Source organism: Oncorhynchus tshawytscha, linkage group LG05 (assembly GCF_018296145.1).
Source record: "Oncorhynchus tshawytscha isolate Ot180627B linkage group LG05, Otsh_v2.0, whole genome shotgun sequence".
Taxonomy (NCBI): domain Eukaryota; kingdom Metazoa; phylum Chordata; class Actinopteri; order Salmoniformes; family Salmonidae; genus Oncorhynchus; species Oncorhynchus tshawytscha.
In genome coordinates, this window is record NC_056433.1 from 55,499,176 (window position 1) to 55,519,696 (window position 20,521).

Here is a 20,521-nt window from a genome sequence, read left to right on the forward strand (position 1 = left end):
ACTCCCTGAGCTGCGCCTTTAGGGTTGCGGATCTCTCCCAGTCAAACGACCTGCCGAGGTTGCCTGCCTCGTACTCGAGTTCAATTAACTTTTGGATACAATCCACCTCCCTCCTCTCCTCCCTTTTTTTCCTCTTGCAATACCCTATTATAAAAGCCCTAATCCTCACCTTAACTAATTCCCACCACTCTAACACCCCCTCGCACATGGACCGGAGGCCTTCAAGCCTCCAAAAGAAACCATAAAACCCGTCAACAAAAGCCTGCTCCTCCAGCACATCCCGATCTAACTTCCAGTACCCCCTACCAAAGAGGCAGACTGGCGACCCCACCTGCAGGAGCACCCCGTCGTGATCCGAAAAGAAAACAGGCAACAGCCGCCCAGACAACTTACCCAAAGACCTGGGTACAAAAATATAGTCGAGCCTCCGCTCAACCCCCCTGGAGTTGCGCCATGTAGGACCGGCCATTTTCGGAGTAGTGTGCAGACCACCATCAACCAGACCATGGCAAGCCATTAGCCTGGTGATGGCGCCTGCACTGCTATCCCCCCCTATTCCTAAATCTATATTAAAATCCCCCCCATCACTAATTTCCTATTTGTGACACACAGGGGCGTCAGACAGTCCACCATCTCCCTCCTGTCTGCCACCACCTGTGGCCCATACACCACCACTAATCTAAATTTACAATCCCTTATCGTGACATCCACCCCTATAACCCTCCCCTGCATTACCACAAAAGAATCCTCCACTTTTACCTCCCTGTGCCCACACAAAATCCCTACCCCGATGAGTGCACCCCCCCAATACCCCAAACCGACTCCCCCTTGTCCCACTCCCTGTTAAACCTACTAACATCTCCTCCATCCCTCAGGTGAACCTCCTGTAAAAAACAAAAATCAAACCCCACACCCTCCAAATAACTAAAAACCGCCCTCCTCTTAACAAAATCCCTTAAACCCCTTACATTTAAACTAACAAAAGTAAAATTAGACCCCATGAAATAAAATAAAAACATGTAATACACTCAAATTCTAAACCCAGACAGAAAAAAAACAAAAACAGGAGACTCACCCGATGCTCCCCTGCTCCATATCTACCGGTGAGAACACCATCTGTACTCCCGACATCCCCCCCTCTTCCTCCATCTCACCAACCCAGGATGCAGGAATACCGTCTCCTTCTCCAACACTCCTCCATCGCTTTCTTCTCTCTCATGCTCCTCCACTCGGTTGCCTTCTTCCGCCGCTTTTCCTGGTTCTCCTACTCCCATGCCTTCCGTTTCCTTCTCTCTTCCATCCGCCGCTTCTTGCTCCTCCTCCTTCCTTGCGGCCTTCCCCTCTGGACCTGTACTCTGGTCATGCGGCGTGCTTCCTTCCCCTCTTCTTCCCCCATCCCCCGCTCCTGCTCCCCCCCCAGCCGCAGACGCATATGACCTCTGACGAGCCGGGCACCCCCGCCACAGGTGTGCTGACGAGCCACACCCGTGGCACGCCTTAGGCTTGTCACAATCCCTCGCCTCATGTTCCTCAGATCCACAAAATCTGCATTTTCTTGTGCTGCACGAGGCGAATATGTGGCCGTAGGCCATACAGCGCCTGCAAAATGGGGGCTGACGTGCATAAAACAACATCCCCCTGTCAGCCCCTAGGGAGAACATAGCAGGAGGATGGAGGTAGCCACCATGTCCCTTTGGGTCCTCCCTGAGGAGGGCCTGGAAGCCTCTCCTCCCATTCCAAAACCCAAGGGAGTCTTTGAGGTGCCTTGCTGAGGAGACGTTATCCATGTATCTCCCCAGAAAGGCCCTCACCTCTTCGTCCTTAACGTATGGGTTGTAAATGTTGACAGTTACAACCCTAAAGTTGTTCTTCGCCAGGCTTGTTATTTCATAGTGGCTCATCGGCCTCTCACCTTCCACTGCTCTTGCCCCTCTCAGGATATCATCGTGTTTCTCCTCTGTATATAGTGACACGTCGTATGCTCCCTCCAACGAGTTGCCTTGGAAACAAAACACGTCCTTCACCGTCAGCGTTAGAATCCCCATCAATATTATCCTTCCAAAAGTTTCCCGTCCTAAAGGCTCCAACTCCTTTTCCTTCCAAGCAAACCGAATCGTGTTGGCCAGCCCAATCCCAGGGACCGACCGTGTTGATGGATTTAGCACCATCTCCGCAAGGAGAATGGCGCTCGTTCTCTTCTCTTCCAAAACAATGAAAAAAGAAAAAACCAAAGTGACTGAGCCTATCTGGTGACAACTAACACAGAGACAGGAACAATCACCCCCGAAACACTCAAAGAATATGGCTGCCTAAATATGGTTCCCAATCAGAGACAACGAGAATCACCTGCCTCTGAGAACCGCCTCAGGCAACCATAGACTATGCTAGAAAACTCCACTAAGCCACAATCCCAAAACCTACGAAAAAACCCCATACATAAACACAACACAAAATAAACCCATGTCACACCCTGGCCTGACCAAATAAATAAAGAAAACACAAAATACTAAGACCAGGGCGTGACAAACACTTAAAAAGATGAGGCCTGTAATTTTCATTATAGGTACACTTCAACTATGACAGGCTAAATTAGAAGAAAAAAAAAAATCCAGAAAATCACATTGTAGGATTTTTTATGAATTTATTTGCAAATTATGGTGGAAAATAAGTATTTGGTCAATAAAAGTTTCTCAATACTTTTATATACCCTTTGTTGGCAATGACAGAGGTCAAACGTTTTCTGTAAGTCTTCACAAGGTTTTCACACACTGTTGCTGGTATTTTGGCCCATTCCTCCATGCAGATCTCCTCTAGAGCAGTGATGTTTTGGGGCTGTTGCTGGGCAACACGGACTTTCAACTCCCTCCAAAGATTTTCTATGGGGTTGAGATCTGGAGACTGGCTAGGCCACTCCAGGACCTTGAAATGCTTCTTACGAAGCCACTCCTTCGTTGCCCGGGCGGTGTGTTTGGGATCATTGTCATGCTGAAAGACCCAGACACGTTTCATCTTCAATGCCCTTGCTGATGGAAGGAGGTTTTCACTCAAAATCTCACGATACATGGCCCCATTCATTCTTTCCTTTACACGGATCAGTCGTCCTGGTCCCTTTGCAGAAAAACAGCCCCAAAGCATGATGTTTCCACCCCCATGCTTCACAGTAGGTATGGTGTTCTTTGGATGCAACTCAGCATTCTTTGTCCTCCAAACACAACGAGTTGAGTTTTTACCAAAAAGTTCTATTTTGGTTTCATCTGACCATATGATATTCTCCCAATCTTCTTCTGGATCATCCAAATGCTCTCTAGGAAACTTCAGACGGGCCTGGACATGTACTGGCTTAAGCAGGGGACACGTCTGGCACTGCAGGATTTGAGTCCCTGGCGGCGTAGTGTGTTACTGATGGTAGGCTTTGTTACTTTGGTCCCAGCTCTCTGCAGGTCAGTCACTAGGTCCCCCCGTGTGGTTCTGGGATTTTTGCTCACCGTTCTTGTGATCATTTTGACCCCACGGGGTGAGATCTTGCGTGGGGCCCCGGATCGAGGGAGATTATCAGTGGTCTTGCATGTGTTCCATTTCCTAATAATTGCTCCCACAGTTGATTTCTTCAAACCAAGCTGCTTACCTATTTCAGATTCAGTCTTCCCAGCCTGGTGCAGGTCTACAATTTTGTTTCTGGTGTCCTTTGACAGCTCTTTGGTCTTGGCCACAGTGGAGTTTGGAGTGTGACTGTTTGAGGTTGTGGACAGGTGTATTTTATACTGATAACAAGTTCAAACAGGTGCCATTAATACAGGTAACGAGTGGAGGACACAGGAGCCTCTTAAAGAAGAAGTTACAGGTCTGTGAGAGCCAGAAATATTGCTTGTTTGTAGATGACCAAATACTTATTTTCCACCATAAATTGAAAATAAATTCATTAAAAATCATACAATGTGATTTTCTGGATTTTTCCCCCTCATTTTGTCTGTCATAGTTGAAGTGTACCTATGATGAAAATTACAGGCCTCATCTTTTTAAGTGGGAGAACTTGCACAATTGGTGGCTGTTACAGGCCTCTCATCTTTTTAAGTGGGAGAACTTGCACAATTGGTGGCTGACTAAATACTTTTTTGCCCCACTGTATATGTATTTGAGAATAGTCACCATTTGCCTTGATGACAGCGTTGTATGCTCTCGGCATTCTCTCAACCAGCTTCATGAGGTAGTCACCTGGAATGCATTTCAATTAATTAACAGGTGTGCCTTGTTAAAAGTTCATTTGGGGAATTTCTTTCCTTCTTAATGCATTTGAGCCAATCAGTTGTGTTGTGCAAGGTAGGGGTGGTATACAGAAGATGGTCCTTTACCAAATAGCCCATATTATGGCAAGAACAGCTCAAATAAGCAGAGAGACAACAGTCCATCACTTTAAGACATGAAGGTCAGTCAATACAGAAAATGTAGAAGTTTTAAAGTTTCTTCAAAACTGGCTCTCATGAGGACCGCCACAGGAAAGGAAGAGTTACCTCTGCAGAGGATATGTTAATTAGTTCCCAGCCTCAGAAATTGCATCCAAAATAAATGCTTCACAGAGTTCAAGTAACAGACATCAACTGTTCAGAGAAGACTGTGTGAATCGGGCTACTAAAGGACACCAATAATAAGAAGAGACTTGCTTGAGCCAAGGAACACGAGCAATGGACATTAGACCAGTGGAAATTTGCTCTGATGAGTCCAAATGTGAGATTTTTGGTTCCAACTGCCGTGTCTTTGTGAGACGCAGAGTAGGAGAATGGATGATCTCTGCATGTGTGGTTCCCACCGTGAAGCATGGAGGTGGTGTGATGGTGTGGGGCGCTTTGCTGGTGACACTGTCAATGATTTATTTAGAATTCAAAAGGCACACTTAACCAGCATGGCCATCCCATCTGGTTTGTGCTTAGTGGGACTATCATTTGCTTTAAACAGGACAATGAGCCAATACACCTCCAGGCTGTGTAAGGGCCTGAGGAAGGAGAGTGATGCGGTGCTGCATCAGATGACCTGGTGTCCACAATCACCCAATCTCAACCCAATTGGGATGAGTTGGACCGCAGAGTGAAGGAAAAGCAGCCAACAAGTGCTCAGCATATGTGGGAACTCCTTCAAGACTGTTGGAAAAGCATTCCAGGTGAAGCTGGTTGAGAGAATGCCAAGAGTGTGCAAAGCTGTCATAAGGGCAAAAGGTGGCTACGTTGAAGAATCTCAAATATAAACAAATCATTTTAACACTTTTTTGGGTACTACATGATTCCATGTGTGTCATTTCATAGCTGTGATGTCTTCACCATTATTCTACAAAGTAGAAAACAGTAAAAATAAAGACAAACCCTTGAATGAGTAGGTGTCCAAACTTTTGACTGGTACTGTACATTCAGTTGAAGTCGGAAGTTTACATACACTTAGGTTGGATTCATTAAAACGTTTTTTAACCACTCCACATGTGTATGTACTATAATTCTATGTATTATAATTAACCCGTTTCTCACAGTTTTTTATCCCAGGAAAAGGGAGTGGTTTTGGGCGGTAACTCTTGGTAACCGGGTTCCCGTTATTCAACCCTAATGTGTGTTTGTGCCCTCCCATGTGTTTTGTGTGTGTGCTGGTATGCCCTCCATGTCCATGCGTTGTGTGTGTGTGTTTTGACTGCCATGCTTGGCCTGCCTTGCAGTCTATGTTTGCGAGTGCACTTCACTAGAAGTGATAAAAGTAGAATAATCTCCTTTAAAGCGTCTTAACAAGGTCAAATCAGCTGGGCTCAGGGTGGGGGATAACCGAATCTCAGGAATGGGGGTAAGCCCGGCCTGGTCCATGGAGATAATAATCAAAATCAAATTCCTGGCCCAAACAAGATTAGGCTCCCTGTTGCTGTATCTAAAGCCCAGTCCAATGCTGAAGAGACAATCCAATTCCTCAGCCCCTAGCATGCATGGGTTGGCCTGGCCCTGAGCCAGTCAGACCTCTGTCTCTCTGCTCACTGGGTACAGTGGCTCTACAAGCATATCAGGGTGATTTCTCACGAAACCAAATTTAAGTCATAGAATGGTCTTTTGGAGGAAGGATTGTTGACATATATTTGTATCTAAAATCATAATTGGGAATATTTAATCAAAGTTTGCATATTTATCACATTCTAGCCCTTATATTTTAGAAATTTAGCAGGCTCTCTTATCCAGAATGACCAGTACTGAGTGCATACATTTTCATACTTTTTTCTTCATTCTGGTCCACTGTGTGAATCAAACCTCCAACCCTGGCATTGGAACCACCATACCCTAACAGCTGAGCTACACGGGACAGACTTACCCTTTCAGACATAATGTTATAGAGATGCTACAAAGCAAAAAAATTGGTGTCATATGAAGGTATACCGCTTGCTCTGAAATATGAGTGGTATTAATTTATGAATATAAATGATGATTTGTCAATTGTTATGTATACTCACTCTACGGGCATATTTAAAAAAAATATATTGTATTATTATTTAACTAGGCAAGTCAGTTAAGGACAAATTCTTATTTACAATGACGGCCTAGGAACAGTGGGTTAATTGCCTTGTTCAGGGGCCCAACAACATATTTTTACCTTGTCAGCTCGGGGATTTGATCTAGCAACCTTTCGGTTACTGGCCCAACGCTCTAACCACTAGGCTACCAACCGCGCCATATCAAAGTTCCAGAGTGGGATCTCTGCTAGTTAAATTAATGGCCATTTTATACTGAGAAATTGGTGTAGTAGGCAATGTAACCAATCACAGCCCTGCTCCACAGAGTTTCTAAACCCAGAGGCGCAACATCAAGACATCCGGGAAAACAGACTAGAATGGGGTTTGAGAAGTCAATGAGAAGGGAAATTCTTCCTTTAATTTTTCTCAATCTAAACATTCAATTTGCATGTTGACTGCAGGAATGTCCACCAGAGCTGTTGCCAGAGAATTTAATGTTAAGTTCTCTACCATAAGCCGCCTCCAACATCATTTTTACATCCAACCGGCCTCAGAACCGCAGACCACGTGTAACTACGCCTGCCCATGACCTCCACATCCATCTTCTTCACCTGCGCTATCGTCTGAGACCAGCCACCCGGACAGCTGATGAAACTAAAGAGTATTTATGTCTCTAATAAGGCCTGTTTGTAGGGGAAAAACTCATTCTAATTGGCTGGGCCTGGCATATCTGTATTCAGTCATGTGAAATCCCTAGATCAATGCATTTTATTTCAATTTACTGATTTCCTTATGAACTGTCACTCAGTAAAATCGTTGCAATTACAGCATGTTGTGTTTTATATATATTTTTTAACAATATAAAACATTTGCCAAATCATAAGTTGTATATTTTTCTATATTCATAAATGAAAGAAATTGTATTTTAAAGCAAAATACTACTAAATATTAGAACAAGCAATAAAGTTTCATATGACACCAATGTTTGCTTTGTAGCGCCTACAGATATATTCTTTGTTATGTAGGTCTGTGTGCGATGTGTTCCTATATGGGTTCATCCTAGGTAGTAAACTGGTACTGTTTCATTGTAGTTTGTTTTGTGTTTTAGGTAGGTTTGTGTGCAGGTTTAATGTTCATGAATCCATATGAAGTTCTAATACAGATTTGCATTGTGTATCATTTCCTTTTCCCTCTAATTACACATTTGAGAGATTCCCTGCTGGTTTGGTTCCACCCTGAATGTGGGGATTCAGAACAAACCCCTCTCTCGCTTGCCATCTCACGCTCTCTCTCCAGTGGCGATGTAAACAGGGAGCCGGAGATGCAGGAAATGCAATCCCCACACTGCTGTTCCCCTCAGGCAGGATTTACACTGAGGAGGATGTTTTCTGATGATACCCGGTGTTATTGTCGGTGTGTGTGCGCCTGTGTGTGCATGCGTGAAGCATAGCCGCTCCCACCGAGTAATCGCACTCTCCTGCCTTTGTGGTCTGATCTGCTGAGCAGAAACATAGGATTGGGTTTGTAATCCTTGTTAAAGATAGACATTATGGTGGAGAGCAGATTTATTGATTTTGTACATTTCCCCCCCCCCCTTTTCTCCCAAATTTTGTGGTATCCAATTGGTAGTTAGTCTTGTCTCATGGCTGCAACTCCCGTACGGACTTGGGAGAGGCGAAGGTCAAGAGCCATGCATCCTCTGAAACACAACCCTACCAAGCCGCACTGCTTCCTGACACAAAGCGGGGAAGCCCGCCGCACCAATGTGTTGGAGCGATGGGAAGAGGACATCACTGCCAGTCAAACCCTCCCCTAACAAAGACGACGCTGGGCTAATTGTGAACCACCCCGGGTCGCGGCCGGCTGCGACAGAGCGTGGACTCGTACCCAGAATTTCTAGTGGCACAGCTAGCACTGTGATGCAGTGCCACTCAGGAGACCATGGAGAGTAAATTTAACTCAGATTTTATGATTATGATTATTTTATTTTTTTAAGTCTGTGGGCTGGGCAGGGGGAGGAAAGGATGACAATTTCCTGAAATGATGAATCCCATGAAGACTGTCTCTATTGCCCCACCAGAGCACAACGGTTTTTAATGCATCTCAAAGGACTGGGGCAGAATGAAATGAGGAATTTTCCTCCATTTTTGAGCTGTGTGTGACAGAGGAAATGTGAAAGTGGGATGTATGTATGTATGTACAGTTGAAGTCGGAAGTTTACATACACTTAGGTTGGAGTCATTAAAACTTGTTTTTCAATCACTCCACAAATGTCTTAAACTATAGTTTTGGCAAGTCTGTTAGTGCCTCTACTTGACATCATGGGAAAATCAAAATAAATCAGCTAAGACCTCAGAAGAAAAAAAATCCTCTTGTCTGATGAAACAAAAATAAAATTGTTTGGCCATAATGAACATTGTTATGTTTGGAGGAAAAAGGGGGAGGCTTGCAAGCTGAAGAACACCATCCTAACTGTGAAGCACGGGGGTGGCAGCATCATGTTGTGGGGGTGCTTTGCTGCAGGAGGGTCTGGTGCACTTCACAAAATAGATGGCATCATGAGGTAGGAAAATTATGTGGATATATTGAAGAAACATCTCAAGACATCAGTCAGGAAGTTAAAGCTTGGTCGTAAATGGGTCTTTCAAATGGACAAGGACCCCAAGCATACTTCCGAAGTTGTTGCAAAATGGCTTAAGGACAACAAAGTCAAGGTATTGGAGTGGCCATCACAAATCCCTGACCTAAATATAATTGAAAATGTGTAGGCAGAACTGAAAAAGCGTGTGCGAGCAAGGAGGCCTACAAACCTGACTCCGTTACAGCAGCTCTGTCAGGAGGAATGGGCCAAAATTCCCCCAGCTTATTGTGGGAAGCTTGTGGAAGGCTACCCGAAATGTTTAACCCAAGTTAAACAATTTAAAGGCAATGCTACCAAATACTAATTGAATGTATGTAAACTTCTGACCCACAGGGAATGTGATGAAAGAAATAAAAGCGGAAATAAATCACTATACTATTATTCTGATATTTCACATTCTTAAAATAAAGTGGTGATCCTAACTGACCTAAAACAGGGATTTTTTTTTACCAGGATTAAATGTCAGGAATTGTGGAAAACTGAGTTGAAATGTATTTGGCTAAGGTGGATGTAAACTTCCGACTTCAACTGTAGCTCTCTGTAGCAACTGTAGCTCTCTCTCTCATATACACACACACACACACACACACACACACACACACACACACCCACCCTCTTTCAGGTAATACATTCAATGCAGTATCAGCCTTGTATTTAGATAATGAATGATGGGTTATGCATAATAAGCTTTTAATTTACAGCCTCCGTCTCTTACGCAATCACCTGTATTCTGCTGGTCTCTCAAAAAAAAATGCTCTTTAGCTCTTCGAGTCCCATGCAGGAAATGCTACACCACAATAGCTTGCTGGACATATATTTTTTAAAGCATTTCTTATACCAATAGACTATTCAAAGAGGGATGCAATCTCTTTTTTGCAGAACGTTAAATACAGCAGCCAATAAAACTCATGGGTAGTTTGAAAGAAGAGCGAACACACAATGGCGGTAGGCTATAGCAGTTATTTATTCAGACCCATATCCATTCAATCTTTGTGAAGAAAAGTGAAAGCCTTTGCATCAAATTCTAGTCCTATATTATTCAAGGATGTCATTAGCAACAATAGAGAGAAAGAGGTAGGCTACTAACATGAGGGGAAATATTATGAAAGGTATACAGTACCAGTCAAAAGTTGACACACCTACTCATTCCAGAGATTCTTTTATTTTTACAATTTTCTAGATTGTAGAATAGTGAAGACAAACTATGAAATAACAGATATGGAATCATGTAGTAAAAATAAAAACCCTGGAATGAGGTTTGTCTAAACTTGACTGGTACTGTATATGCGTCAGGCCCTATTATACTGCATTTCAAAATGAAAAACAAATTCACTAGCCTAAACTTGTAACTGTAGGCCGCATGTGTTGCACCAGGATCGCATGTACTCTTCTGCTTCATCATGGTTTGAATAATGTACATAATCCCAGTCCATATAATACAAGAGTATAGTAACAGCTCACACAAAAAGATTAGCCTACTGGAGCTAGTTTCATTCATCTACCCAAGAGAGCATATAGCTAGCCATATTTATGGGCTTTTATGTTTTTCAGTTGTGCGTAATGTGCAGTAGCCTATATCTTATATGTATTGGATAACAGCACGATCATTTGGGCTTTTTTGAGCTTTGGCTCAGTAAATGTTGTTAATAATGTAGTGCTCATAAAATGTATTTATTATATGGTTCATCAGGTTCAGGGGGCATCAGGTTGGAATGTTCATGCTGATCAAAGCCAGACATATTTATATGCTTTATAATGCCTTTGAATGACACTTCCTGTTGTTGCGAGATATACCGGGATATCCGGACAAAAAGTGATTTATTCTCCGGATGGAACATTTGTAAAACAAAACCTGGAAAATATTAAACCCTAAACACACACCCACAAAAGCCAGGGCAAAAGCACAGGAACCGCAACAAGCCGAGGAAGACTGCAAGGCAAGGGGAAATGAGCAATGTCACGTGTTGGGAAACAGGGTTGCGGGTTTGGGAAACCATAGGAGAGATTAAAAATGGCCTGGTGAAGGAGGCTGTGAGATTACAGAGAGTGCGGTTATGCCGCCTTGTAAAAACCCAGGTTATTACTTACATGGGTCCAAAAGGGAGGTACTAAGATTACTCCCTGGTTGATAACCAAAATAAGTGGACAGACCTGCATTCTAAAATGCTCCCTCCTCTGCACGCTGACTCCAATTTGTTGAACAATGACCATAGCTAGCTGGCTAGTTAGACCCAGCCAACCCACAGCCTACACCTGGGCATGTACAGCTCAGTCTGGGAGGGCTGCCTGCCGTAGATCTCTGGGGTTTTCAAAGAGCTCCAGGATGAGGTGTTTTGTTGCTCCAGTCTTCCTCCTGCCCTGCCTGTGTGAAAGGAGGGAGTACAGCTAATTCTCTTGTCTGGGCTCTGCAGTGCCTGTGTTCTGGCAGGTCTGGGGCCTGTACAGGGGTTGGCCAATCAAAAGCCCCCCCGCCGAGATGCTTTGTTCCAGCCCAGCGCCCTGCTCAGGGGTGCCCCCCCCCCACCACACACAGCCACCTCTGAATACTGATGCAGCTGCCGCTCCACTTCTAAAGCTTGGCACAAACTCTACGCAGACGCAAGATTCAGAGTGCTGCAATGTTGTTTTGTCACAGGGGGCAGGTCCTTTGTAATAGACTCCGGCATTCAACATACGGAGCATTTTCAGGAAGTAAAAAAGTATCATTCCTTTTGCAGCCGCGGGGGCAGTGTTGTCGCTTGGTTCCTTGATCTGATCTCTAGGCTAATCGTCAAAGTAGCCCATTTTGGATTGATAACCAAATATAATCTCAGCAACTGTTCAAATAGTAAACCAAACAAGAAGAATCCACCCCCCCAAAATGTATTTTGTTTAGAAGTAATAACTAGTTATTACAGGCTATTGTGAATTGGTAAAGCCTGCTATAGGCAACTTGCTAGCCATGTGCTTTTTTACTCTATGACCAAAACATGACGTTCTATTTTTAGCTGATATGGGAATGAATCTACAAGCAGCACATCAAACCGGGATAATGTTGTAGGTTACACAGGCTAGTAGAAGAATATTGCCAGGGCATATTTTTGTATTATAAATCAGATAATTTCACATGGAGATCTAAAAAGGCTAGCTTGCTCTGTTTTTAGCCAGGCCAACGTCAGCTAGCCAGGCTGCCACTAGCTACGACTAGCAAGGGAAGGTGATACTTCCTTGTATTCACAAAATCAACACAACAAAAAAAATGTTGCCATCGCCCCCTTGTGAATGGGAGTGGGACCGGCAAGCATATAATTTTATCAAAAAGTGTTTCCCCTACTCTAAAGAAAATTCCATTTCACCCATATGCACGCACATAGATCAACAGAGTTATGCTTGTAGTAAACTTAATCCCCCGCCATATTCCCTCCTCCCACATACAGACCACATCTACACACACACACCATCCTTATGCTCCACTTCTCCCTCTTGCCAACATCCTACAGTTTGTCCTTTTCTCTCACAGTTTTCGCAGCGTCAGGAATAATGTATACAGACAAAAGGCCAACCCACACAAAGCATGCAATAATTTATGAACACAAAACAGAGGCTCATAAAATCCACCCACACACAATCATCACTCATACAGAGTGTGGTCAGAAAGGTGCTGGGCGGAAGGCTATAACAGGTGTCTCTCCATGCAATCTTCAAGTCTTGGAATAACAACCAACAGAACCAATCCTCTCAGCAGCACAATAGCAATGCTTTTCACACATTCAACAAGGCTGTGGTTCTTTCACTTCTCAGAGGATTTAAGAAGTAATGAATTCTAACCAGGACCTAAAATCAGAACACCAAAAATGTTACTTTTCCATTGCTGAAAATGTGTAAAATTATCAACACCCTTTAGTCGTAGTCCTCGCATTTAATCTAGTCAGCAATTACTGAAATGGCTATTTGTGAAATAATTGTTTTTTGGGGGCAGAACCAATCTTTTGTGTTAGTCTTCCAAAATTGGCAGGTATGAACTCTGACAGAAAGGGGAGGTGTGTATGCCTTCCCTGCTTAGAATGTGTGTATTTCTGATGGGGACTTGGAGACTGTCCCAATCCCCCAACCCAACAGTCATTTGAAAATCAGCCAGTGTGGCCCTCCAGTAAAATCAATATCACCTGTGACCCATGGCTTGCCCTCAATAGCTGTGCCCCCCGTGGAGTGGAGGGAGGTGGTGCTCTGGGCCCTCTGTCATGCTAATGAGCGACTCTGCCCTTAACGACCCAGACATCTGCTGGCTGTGCATGTGTCAAGCCCCACATTCAATTTGTTCCCCAGAAACAAAAAGCAGATAAGACCCTTGAGGCCAGTCAGGACATTTGTGTGTATGCGTGCATAAACGGTGTTATTTGTAGAAGTGTCTGTACCCTTGTTATTGACGTTGTGTATGGGAAAGTGTGAAAGACATAGGCATCCTTGAGTTAATTTAAATATGTGTGCAATCATTACTGCATTGACGAGTGGATGTCAGCTTTGGCTAGAGACAGGTGAAGAGGGTGCCCTTGTGTGTTCACTCTGTGTGCTTGTGGTGCACTGTGTGAGTAACAGAGCGATTGAGCAGGGGTGGGAGGGAGTTTGTTTAATGGGCGAGACAGGGGACCATGGGGATTAAGTTCCCCCAGCTGGAGGCTTTAGAGAAAAGGCTGGGGGCTGTTCTGTTAATTCAAGTGGGCTTAATAATGCCTGTGCACCCTCTTCCCTTCCATCCCTCCCACCACTACATCAAATCTGGGAGGAAATGCATGATAAAGGGCAACAAGCAGGGAACATGTGTGTGTGTGTGTGTGTGTGCTCATGCAAACTTGTGAGTCACAGCCAATAGGTTTGTGAGATTTTACTCCCATACTACTACTTTTAGCAGTGTCGGCTACACGCTGTTCTGTGGGTCCTATTTACAGAAGAAACTGCTTTGTAGATGCATAGGATTAAACAGGCTCCAAACAATATGGTAAATGCAAACATCTGGGTCAGACTGCAGCCACTTCCAAATGAAGATTTCTTCACTTAAACCAACGGATTCTACTGACCCACTATAGTGACTGAGCTCTTTAGGAAAACATTTGCATATTAATTATTTGAATGGTGTTAATCTTTTCCCCGGGTCATCTGTCAACAATCCATCATCTGCCATTTGTTTATCTGTGTTACAACCAAATGTATGCAAATACACCTGGGTCTAACATCTGGCGTTGTCACTGGTAACGGGTTTGAAAGATGAGTGATAGTTCTGTAACTGCTACACTCCTGCAAGAATCCTACACACATTCAGTTTCTTAAATCCATTACAATTACAACACCTTAATTGCATGGGGGATGAAGGCAAAATAACTTCCAATTTAATTGATTTACCATGATAACATGGAATATACTAGGCTAGTTACAAAAATATATAAGGTGAAACACTCTGCTTTAAGCACTCCGAGCTAAATCACCTTTGAGGCATTTCTGAACCGGGTGAGTTTGAGAGATCCATCTCCGCTGTCAGGCTCCAGTTTAAGTCTTCCATCATGACGGTTCTAATCTCTGACAGTCATATCTATAGCTGTCACATATTTCCAACCACAGGGCCTGTGGCAGCCCAGCCCAGCCAGCCAGCAGCACTGTTCAGTTTGATTTGAGGAGAGCTTCAGCAGCACAGAGTGGAGGTGCAACATTAACTACCTATGCTCCAAGGATGAACTGCTGTAGCTCTCACAAAGCGTCGCACTAAATCCATAATCCACGTTTTTAAATCCTGTGTGTTGGGTCTTAATACTCCAATCAAGTAGCATAAGGGCACTGAATTGGATTAGGGGGGAAAAACAAGTGACAAATGGCCAGGTTCTCACCTTGGTAAAGGTGACTGAACGCCAGTGCACCACATCAGAGATGACTGGCTACCTACAGCACCAAGGCATCTTCTCCAACCTAGGGTCATTGGAATTGCAGAAAAGTGGATGGAATCCCAGAATTATTATAATAATTTATTTTAGCTAAATCAACAAATATACAAAGCGCAACATGTACAGTGTTGTACAGTAATTTCTGCCATCTGGTAGAATTCAATGCACACTTTCCCACGATGCATTGGAAGAGGTGGACTGCGCGTGATAGGCCCTAGTTCTCTTCAAGTAGCCAACACTAGGCCACTTATATTGGGAAGATGCTGAATGTGTGGTGTTCAAATATGCGCCAAGTAGTTTTTGTTCTCCTTACAATGATCACAAGTATTGCATCGTAGGCTACATCTTTGAAAATAAGTGTTGTTTAATTATTATATTTTTTTTTAACCCAAAGTGGATTTCTGTTCTCATTGAAAAGCGTTTGTTCTCTTGGCCTTAGAGCTTTTGAACTAAATACTAAACAATCTTAATTTTTGGATGTGTCGGTAACAGGTACTCAGGATGTGGCTGCGTTATTAATGTCATGTTAAATCAGGCCTTCTGATTTGAACATATGGATTGTTTTAGTTTGCAGGCTAGGCTACCTATTTAATTAATATATCAAGCCGTAGCCATCATTCTGATCTTGTTCCCAATGATCAGTGCTTTAGTGTATTGTTGTCCAGCGGTTCTGAATTTGCGATGGACTCCACGTTCGTTCCTGTGCAACAGCCTTTGATTTGAACATTTGAAAAGTTAAGGTGTGTGTATTAGGCTATTTGATTTAATTTATGTTACAGCGCTTTGGTTTCACTAATAAATGTTGAAATGGAACCAAATGATCTGTTCTATCTTCAGTCCTTTTTTAAATAGCAGATGGGCTATAGTATAGGTTGAATGTGATAGTCTGCCTATAACCAGCCTGATTAGGCCTAGAATTCTCATTCTATTCAGAGTTTAGAGCAATTAATCGAAATGGAAAATGGGGCCATTATCAGGCTGGTTAATGCGATGCATGTCTGTTGAATTTGGAAAAATTCACCCACGCCTCGGCCTGCCCCACCTACTCAGCCAGTCGGGAGGAGCTACTGCATGGCTTCTTTTTTATCAAAACTACATAGTGCTACATAGTATAAAAAGTTGAGTCCATAGTATACCGTTTAAGTATGTAGTATGCTAGCATGGGTATTTATTTTCAGACACAACCAGTCATTATAGAAGATAGCTTTGGGTTGCAGGCCTATCACACAAGCTGTTCCACTCCTGATGAGGGTGAGAGACATTGGGGAGACAACCCACCAACTGTAATCAGGTTGAACACTAATGCCGAGTCTAACTCAGTCAGCGGAAGGATTCTGGAGAGTGCGATGGGGAGCCAGTAAGATCTCACAATTACAAGCTCTTCACTTCTCCTCTGCACACTGATGAGGTGTGAAGTGGCAGGAGTGGTCCTCTCAGACAACGCCAGCCTCAGAACAGAGCTGCATGCCGTGGCTGCACTGACTGATGCAAAAAGGCACACCATTCATGTCATGGGACATACAGGCTCTAGCCTGAGGAAACAACTCTTACCCCTTCTGTGTTAGAACTGGCGACGACAAATCATGATATGGAGCAAATGCACCGTGGTAACATAATAGTCCTGCAAAGAACTTCTCAACTGGCCCACCTGGTTAAATAAATAAATAAAATTGTGTTTACCTACATTTTATTCCAAAGCTTTCATTTTCTGTTATATTTGAGCTCAGTTTAGCACGAGTGATGTGAACATTTCAAAAATGGATGTTCACTGCAGTGTTTATTTTTTTACCTAAATGAATAGACAAATGTGTCAGTTGTGTGATCATGGGGAGAGAGCCTGCGTTTTCCATAGACCATAGTTTGTTACCATGGAAACGTGGGATTTTGGAAATAAACTGGATGATGGCCTATTCCAGTCATCAAAGGCACCCGACCACCAGAGTTACTTGTTTTCATGCTAGCAAATATGTGTTCCATTACCAACGTCAAGGAACAACATGGACCTGCTACATTTGGGTTGCAGGCCATGAATCACAAGCCAGTACCAGCTCTACCCTTCATTATTATTATGGATACTCCAGTAGATGGACACTTCACATATGTATTTTATTGTGAAGAGCAGGGATGGGTAACTCCAGTCCTCATGGGCCTTAATGGAGGTATACTTTTGCCCCAGCTAACACACCCGACTCCAATAATCAACTATTCATGATCTTCAGTTTAGAATGCAAATACAGAATAAAAATATAAAACGCAACATGTAAAGTGTTGGTCCCATGTTATGAGATGAAATAAAATATCCCAGAAATGTTCCATACACACAAAAAGCTTATTTCTCGCAAATTGTGCAAACATTTCTCCTTTGCCAAGATATATCCACTTGACAGGTGCAGCATATCAAGAAACTGATTAAATAGCATGATCATTACACAGGTGCACCTTGTGCTGGGGACAATAAATTGGCATGCTGACTGCAGGAATGTTCACTTCTCTATCATAAGCTGCCTCCAACATAATTTTAGAGAATTTGGCAGTACAGCCAAATTGGCCTCACAACAGCAGACCACATGTATGGCGTCGTGTGGGTGAGCGGTTTGCTGATGTCAACATTGTGAACAGAGTGCCCCATGGTGGCACTGGGGTAAATGCTACAGACAACGAACACAATTGCATTTTATCAAAGGCAATTTGAAAGCACAGAGATACCGGGACAAGATCTGGAGGCCCATTTTAGTGCTATTCATCCACCGCGATCACCTCATGTTTCAGCATGATAATGCATGGCCCCACATCGCAAAGATCTGTACACAATTTCTGGAAGCTGAAAATGTCCCAGTTCTTCCATGGCCTGCATACTCAGACATGTCACCCATTGAGCATGTTTGGGATGCTCTGGATTGACATGTACAACAGCGTGTTCCATTTCCCAACGATATCCAGCAACTTCGCACAGCCATTAAAAGAGGAATGGGACAACATTCCACAGGCCACAATCAACAGCCTGACCAACTACACGTGAAGGAGAGGTGTTGCACTGCATGAGGCAAATGGTCACACCAGATACGGACTTGTTTTCTGATCCATGCACCTATTTAAACAATTTTTTTTTAAAGCTATGCGACCAACAACTGTGAATACAGATATTTATCTATCCGAAATCCACAGATTATGGCCTAATGCATTTATTTCATTGACTTATTTCCTTATACGAACTGTAACTCAGTAAAGTGAAATTGTATGTTGCATTTATATTTTTGTTCCGTTTAAGTCAGCTGTGTTTGCTAGGGATGAGGAAAAAGTGCGACACCACTCCGGCCCCCAAGGAATGGAGTTTCCCACCCCTGGTCAATGGAATCACGTAGACATCAGTCATTGTCAAAGGAACTAAGATCAAATTATAGCTCACTGGCAGTTCTGATTTCTGAAGTATAATCAACATTGGACACGAACCAAGTCTCCCTCAGAGGGTAAATGAAGGGCTTGTTAATCCTTGAATGTTGCTATGGAAGGCACTTTTGTGCAAGTCAATGAGAACTTTTGGGGAAAGTTGATAAGCCCTCACCCAGCATCTCCAAAGCAAATCTGAGGTTGATTTCAAGGTCAAAATAAGACAGTTGGGAAAGTCGTACCTGTACCATCCCTGCAGAGTCCCAACTTCTTCAATGTCATAATTTGGGGCTCCCTGTGCAAGTCACCTCTCCACTGCATACATGATTTTGTTTGGCTATTTTACTTTAGACACAAGCATAGAAGCCCTTCTCTCTAGTTACATTACCCATCTGCCTTGCAATCCAAATTAATTTACAATGCAAATCATGTTGATTCTGTACTGAACAGAACTACTCTTGGAATTGTTTCACTGATGTTTGATGCAAAAGCCTGGATATGAGCATGATTATGAATTAGTGTAAAAGAACAACCTGTGAAATCCCATTCAACATAGGTATGCAAATGTGTGAGCACAAGTAAATAGGCAAAATAAGGAACGCTGGTGGTTACGCATGAGTAACTTCTATCTGGTTTGGTAATCAAATTACCCCAGGGGGTGTCTGTTTAAGTCAGAGCTGAAACGACATTTGACAATCCTCTTCTCTTGGTGTAGTGACATGCCGAGGGCATAAAAACACTAGACATGTCAAAAACCTTTGATATAATACAAAGTAACGGTCTTACTCATTGTATATACCTAGCGTGATACAATGTAACTAGCACGCGCACACAAACAAGTTCAGTGCAGAAAATAATCCTAAAAAAACTGCAAGTGCGTCTGAATATTAAATTAAACCCACTTACTGAATGTCTGGATTGTGGAAACATCATGTCAATTCCTTGTTTATTGTTTTCCTTTCCAAATACGATGAATGAGGAAGATTCTAAATGCTGACACAAAAATATTTGCTTACGTTGGTCCTCTTTGTCCGTATTTGCAAGCTTGAATCTAGCCAAGAATCGCACGAGCTGACCAGATAGCTAGTTAGCTCTTGTCCCAAAATTGGTGATGCAGTTGGCGTTAGCTAACTAATATGATATGTTTGTCCAGGTGTAGATCTTTCGACAGAGGTAGCCTAACGTTATTAGTCACCTGATTTAATGTCGTTCTCTCTTTGTTGATGAACTAGCTACAAACCTCAACCATTTGAACGGTCCTCGCTTAATTCTTCAAAGGCTGTCGCTCAAAATGATTCATCACTGTTGCTAGCTTTCAGCCTGTAGTAGCTAGCTAGGTCACGTTAGCTTACGTACTAGCTAAATATAATATGCATATAGCTAACACCTATATTGATATGTCTTGTCGTGGTTTGTTTTGTTCAATCTTTATTCGCCGTGTATTTTAGCAAACGCAACAAAGCCAACGAGCTATATGTCCGCTAACACCATAAAAGCTTCAGTGGAAAAAACAGCTTGGTTCGCAAAAATAACAAAATGGACCTCCGGATTCGCTGAAGTTGAATCCTCCCCGTTTCTTCACAACAACCAAAAAAATACCAAGTAGTACGAGTACACAGTTGTCGCAATAAAACTATTTACGCGTTAATCATTACAATAACAAATCGCGTAGGAAACTTTAAATGATACACTCGCTCAGCTTCAGTATCTCGCAGAGCCCTAGCCGAACAGTCAATGTATGGCAGTTGCGGGGCTGAAGACATTCCATTCCTGGGGCAAGGTGCGACGTTACAAAACGCCCAACGTAGAACTCGAACGCACAGAACAAATCATATACTATGGGAGAATCTCAATTGAATCCTCCTCGCGTCCTCTATCCTAGCCTCTTCAAAACTCATCGAATGAGCAAGCCAGAGGTCCAACCCCTTTCTCCTCCAATGGGGTTCGAGGCGGCGAGGAGAGAGGACGCGAGGGTATGTAATTGAGATTCTCCCTTTGTCAATTGGAATAGCGTTCTAGAAAATGTATTTCTATCTGAAACTTTCTACAACGTTTCACTTCTGAACATGCCCAAAAATCATCCCATTGGATGGCTAAAGAACTAGCGCCCCTCGTGGA

At 43.2% G+C, this 20,521-nt stretch overlaps 1 protein-coding gene across 2 annotated transcripts in view; it reads right to left on the reverse strand.

Moving 5' to 3' along the window:
* The window catches only part of LOC112250891 (TLE family member 5), a 42,608-nt gene extending 22,358 nt beyond the window's left edge, over positions 1 to 20,250 (reverse strand). The window contains exon 1 of one of the 2 annotated variants that reach the window (XM_024421417.2): positions 19,310 to 20,250. In XM_024421417.2, the coding sequence (XP_024277185.1) occupies positions 19,310 to 19,336 (27 nt within the window). In that variant the 5' untranslated portion in view covers positions 19,337 to 20,250. The remainder of the gene's footprint in view (positions 1 to 19,309) is intronic. The other variant, XM_024421418.2, reaches the window with a different exon arrangement.
* Between the last annotated feature and the right edge of the window lie 271 nt (positions 20,251 to 20,521).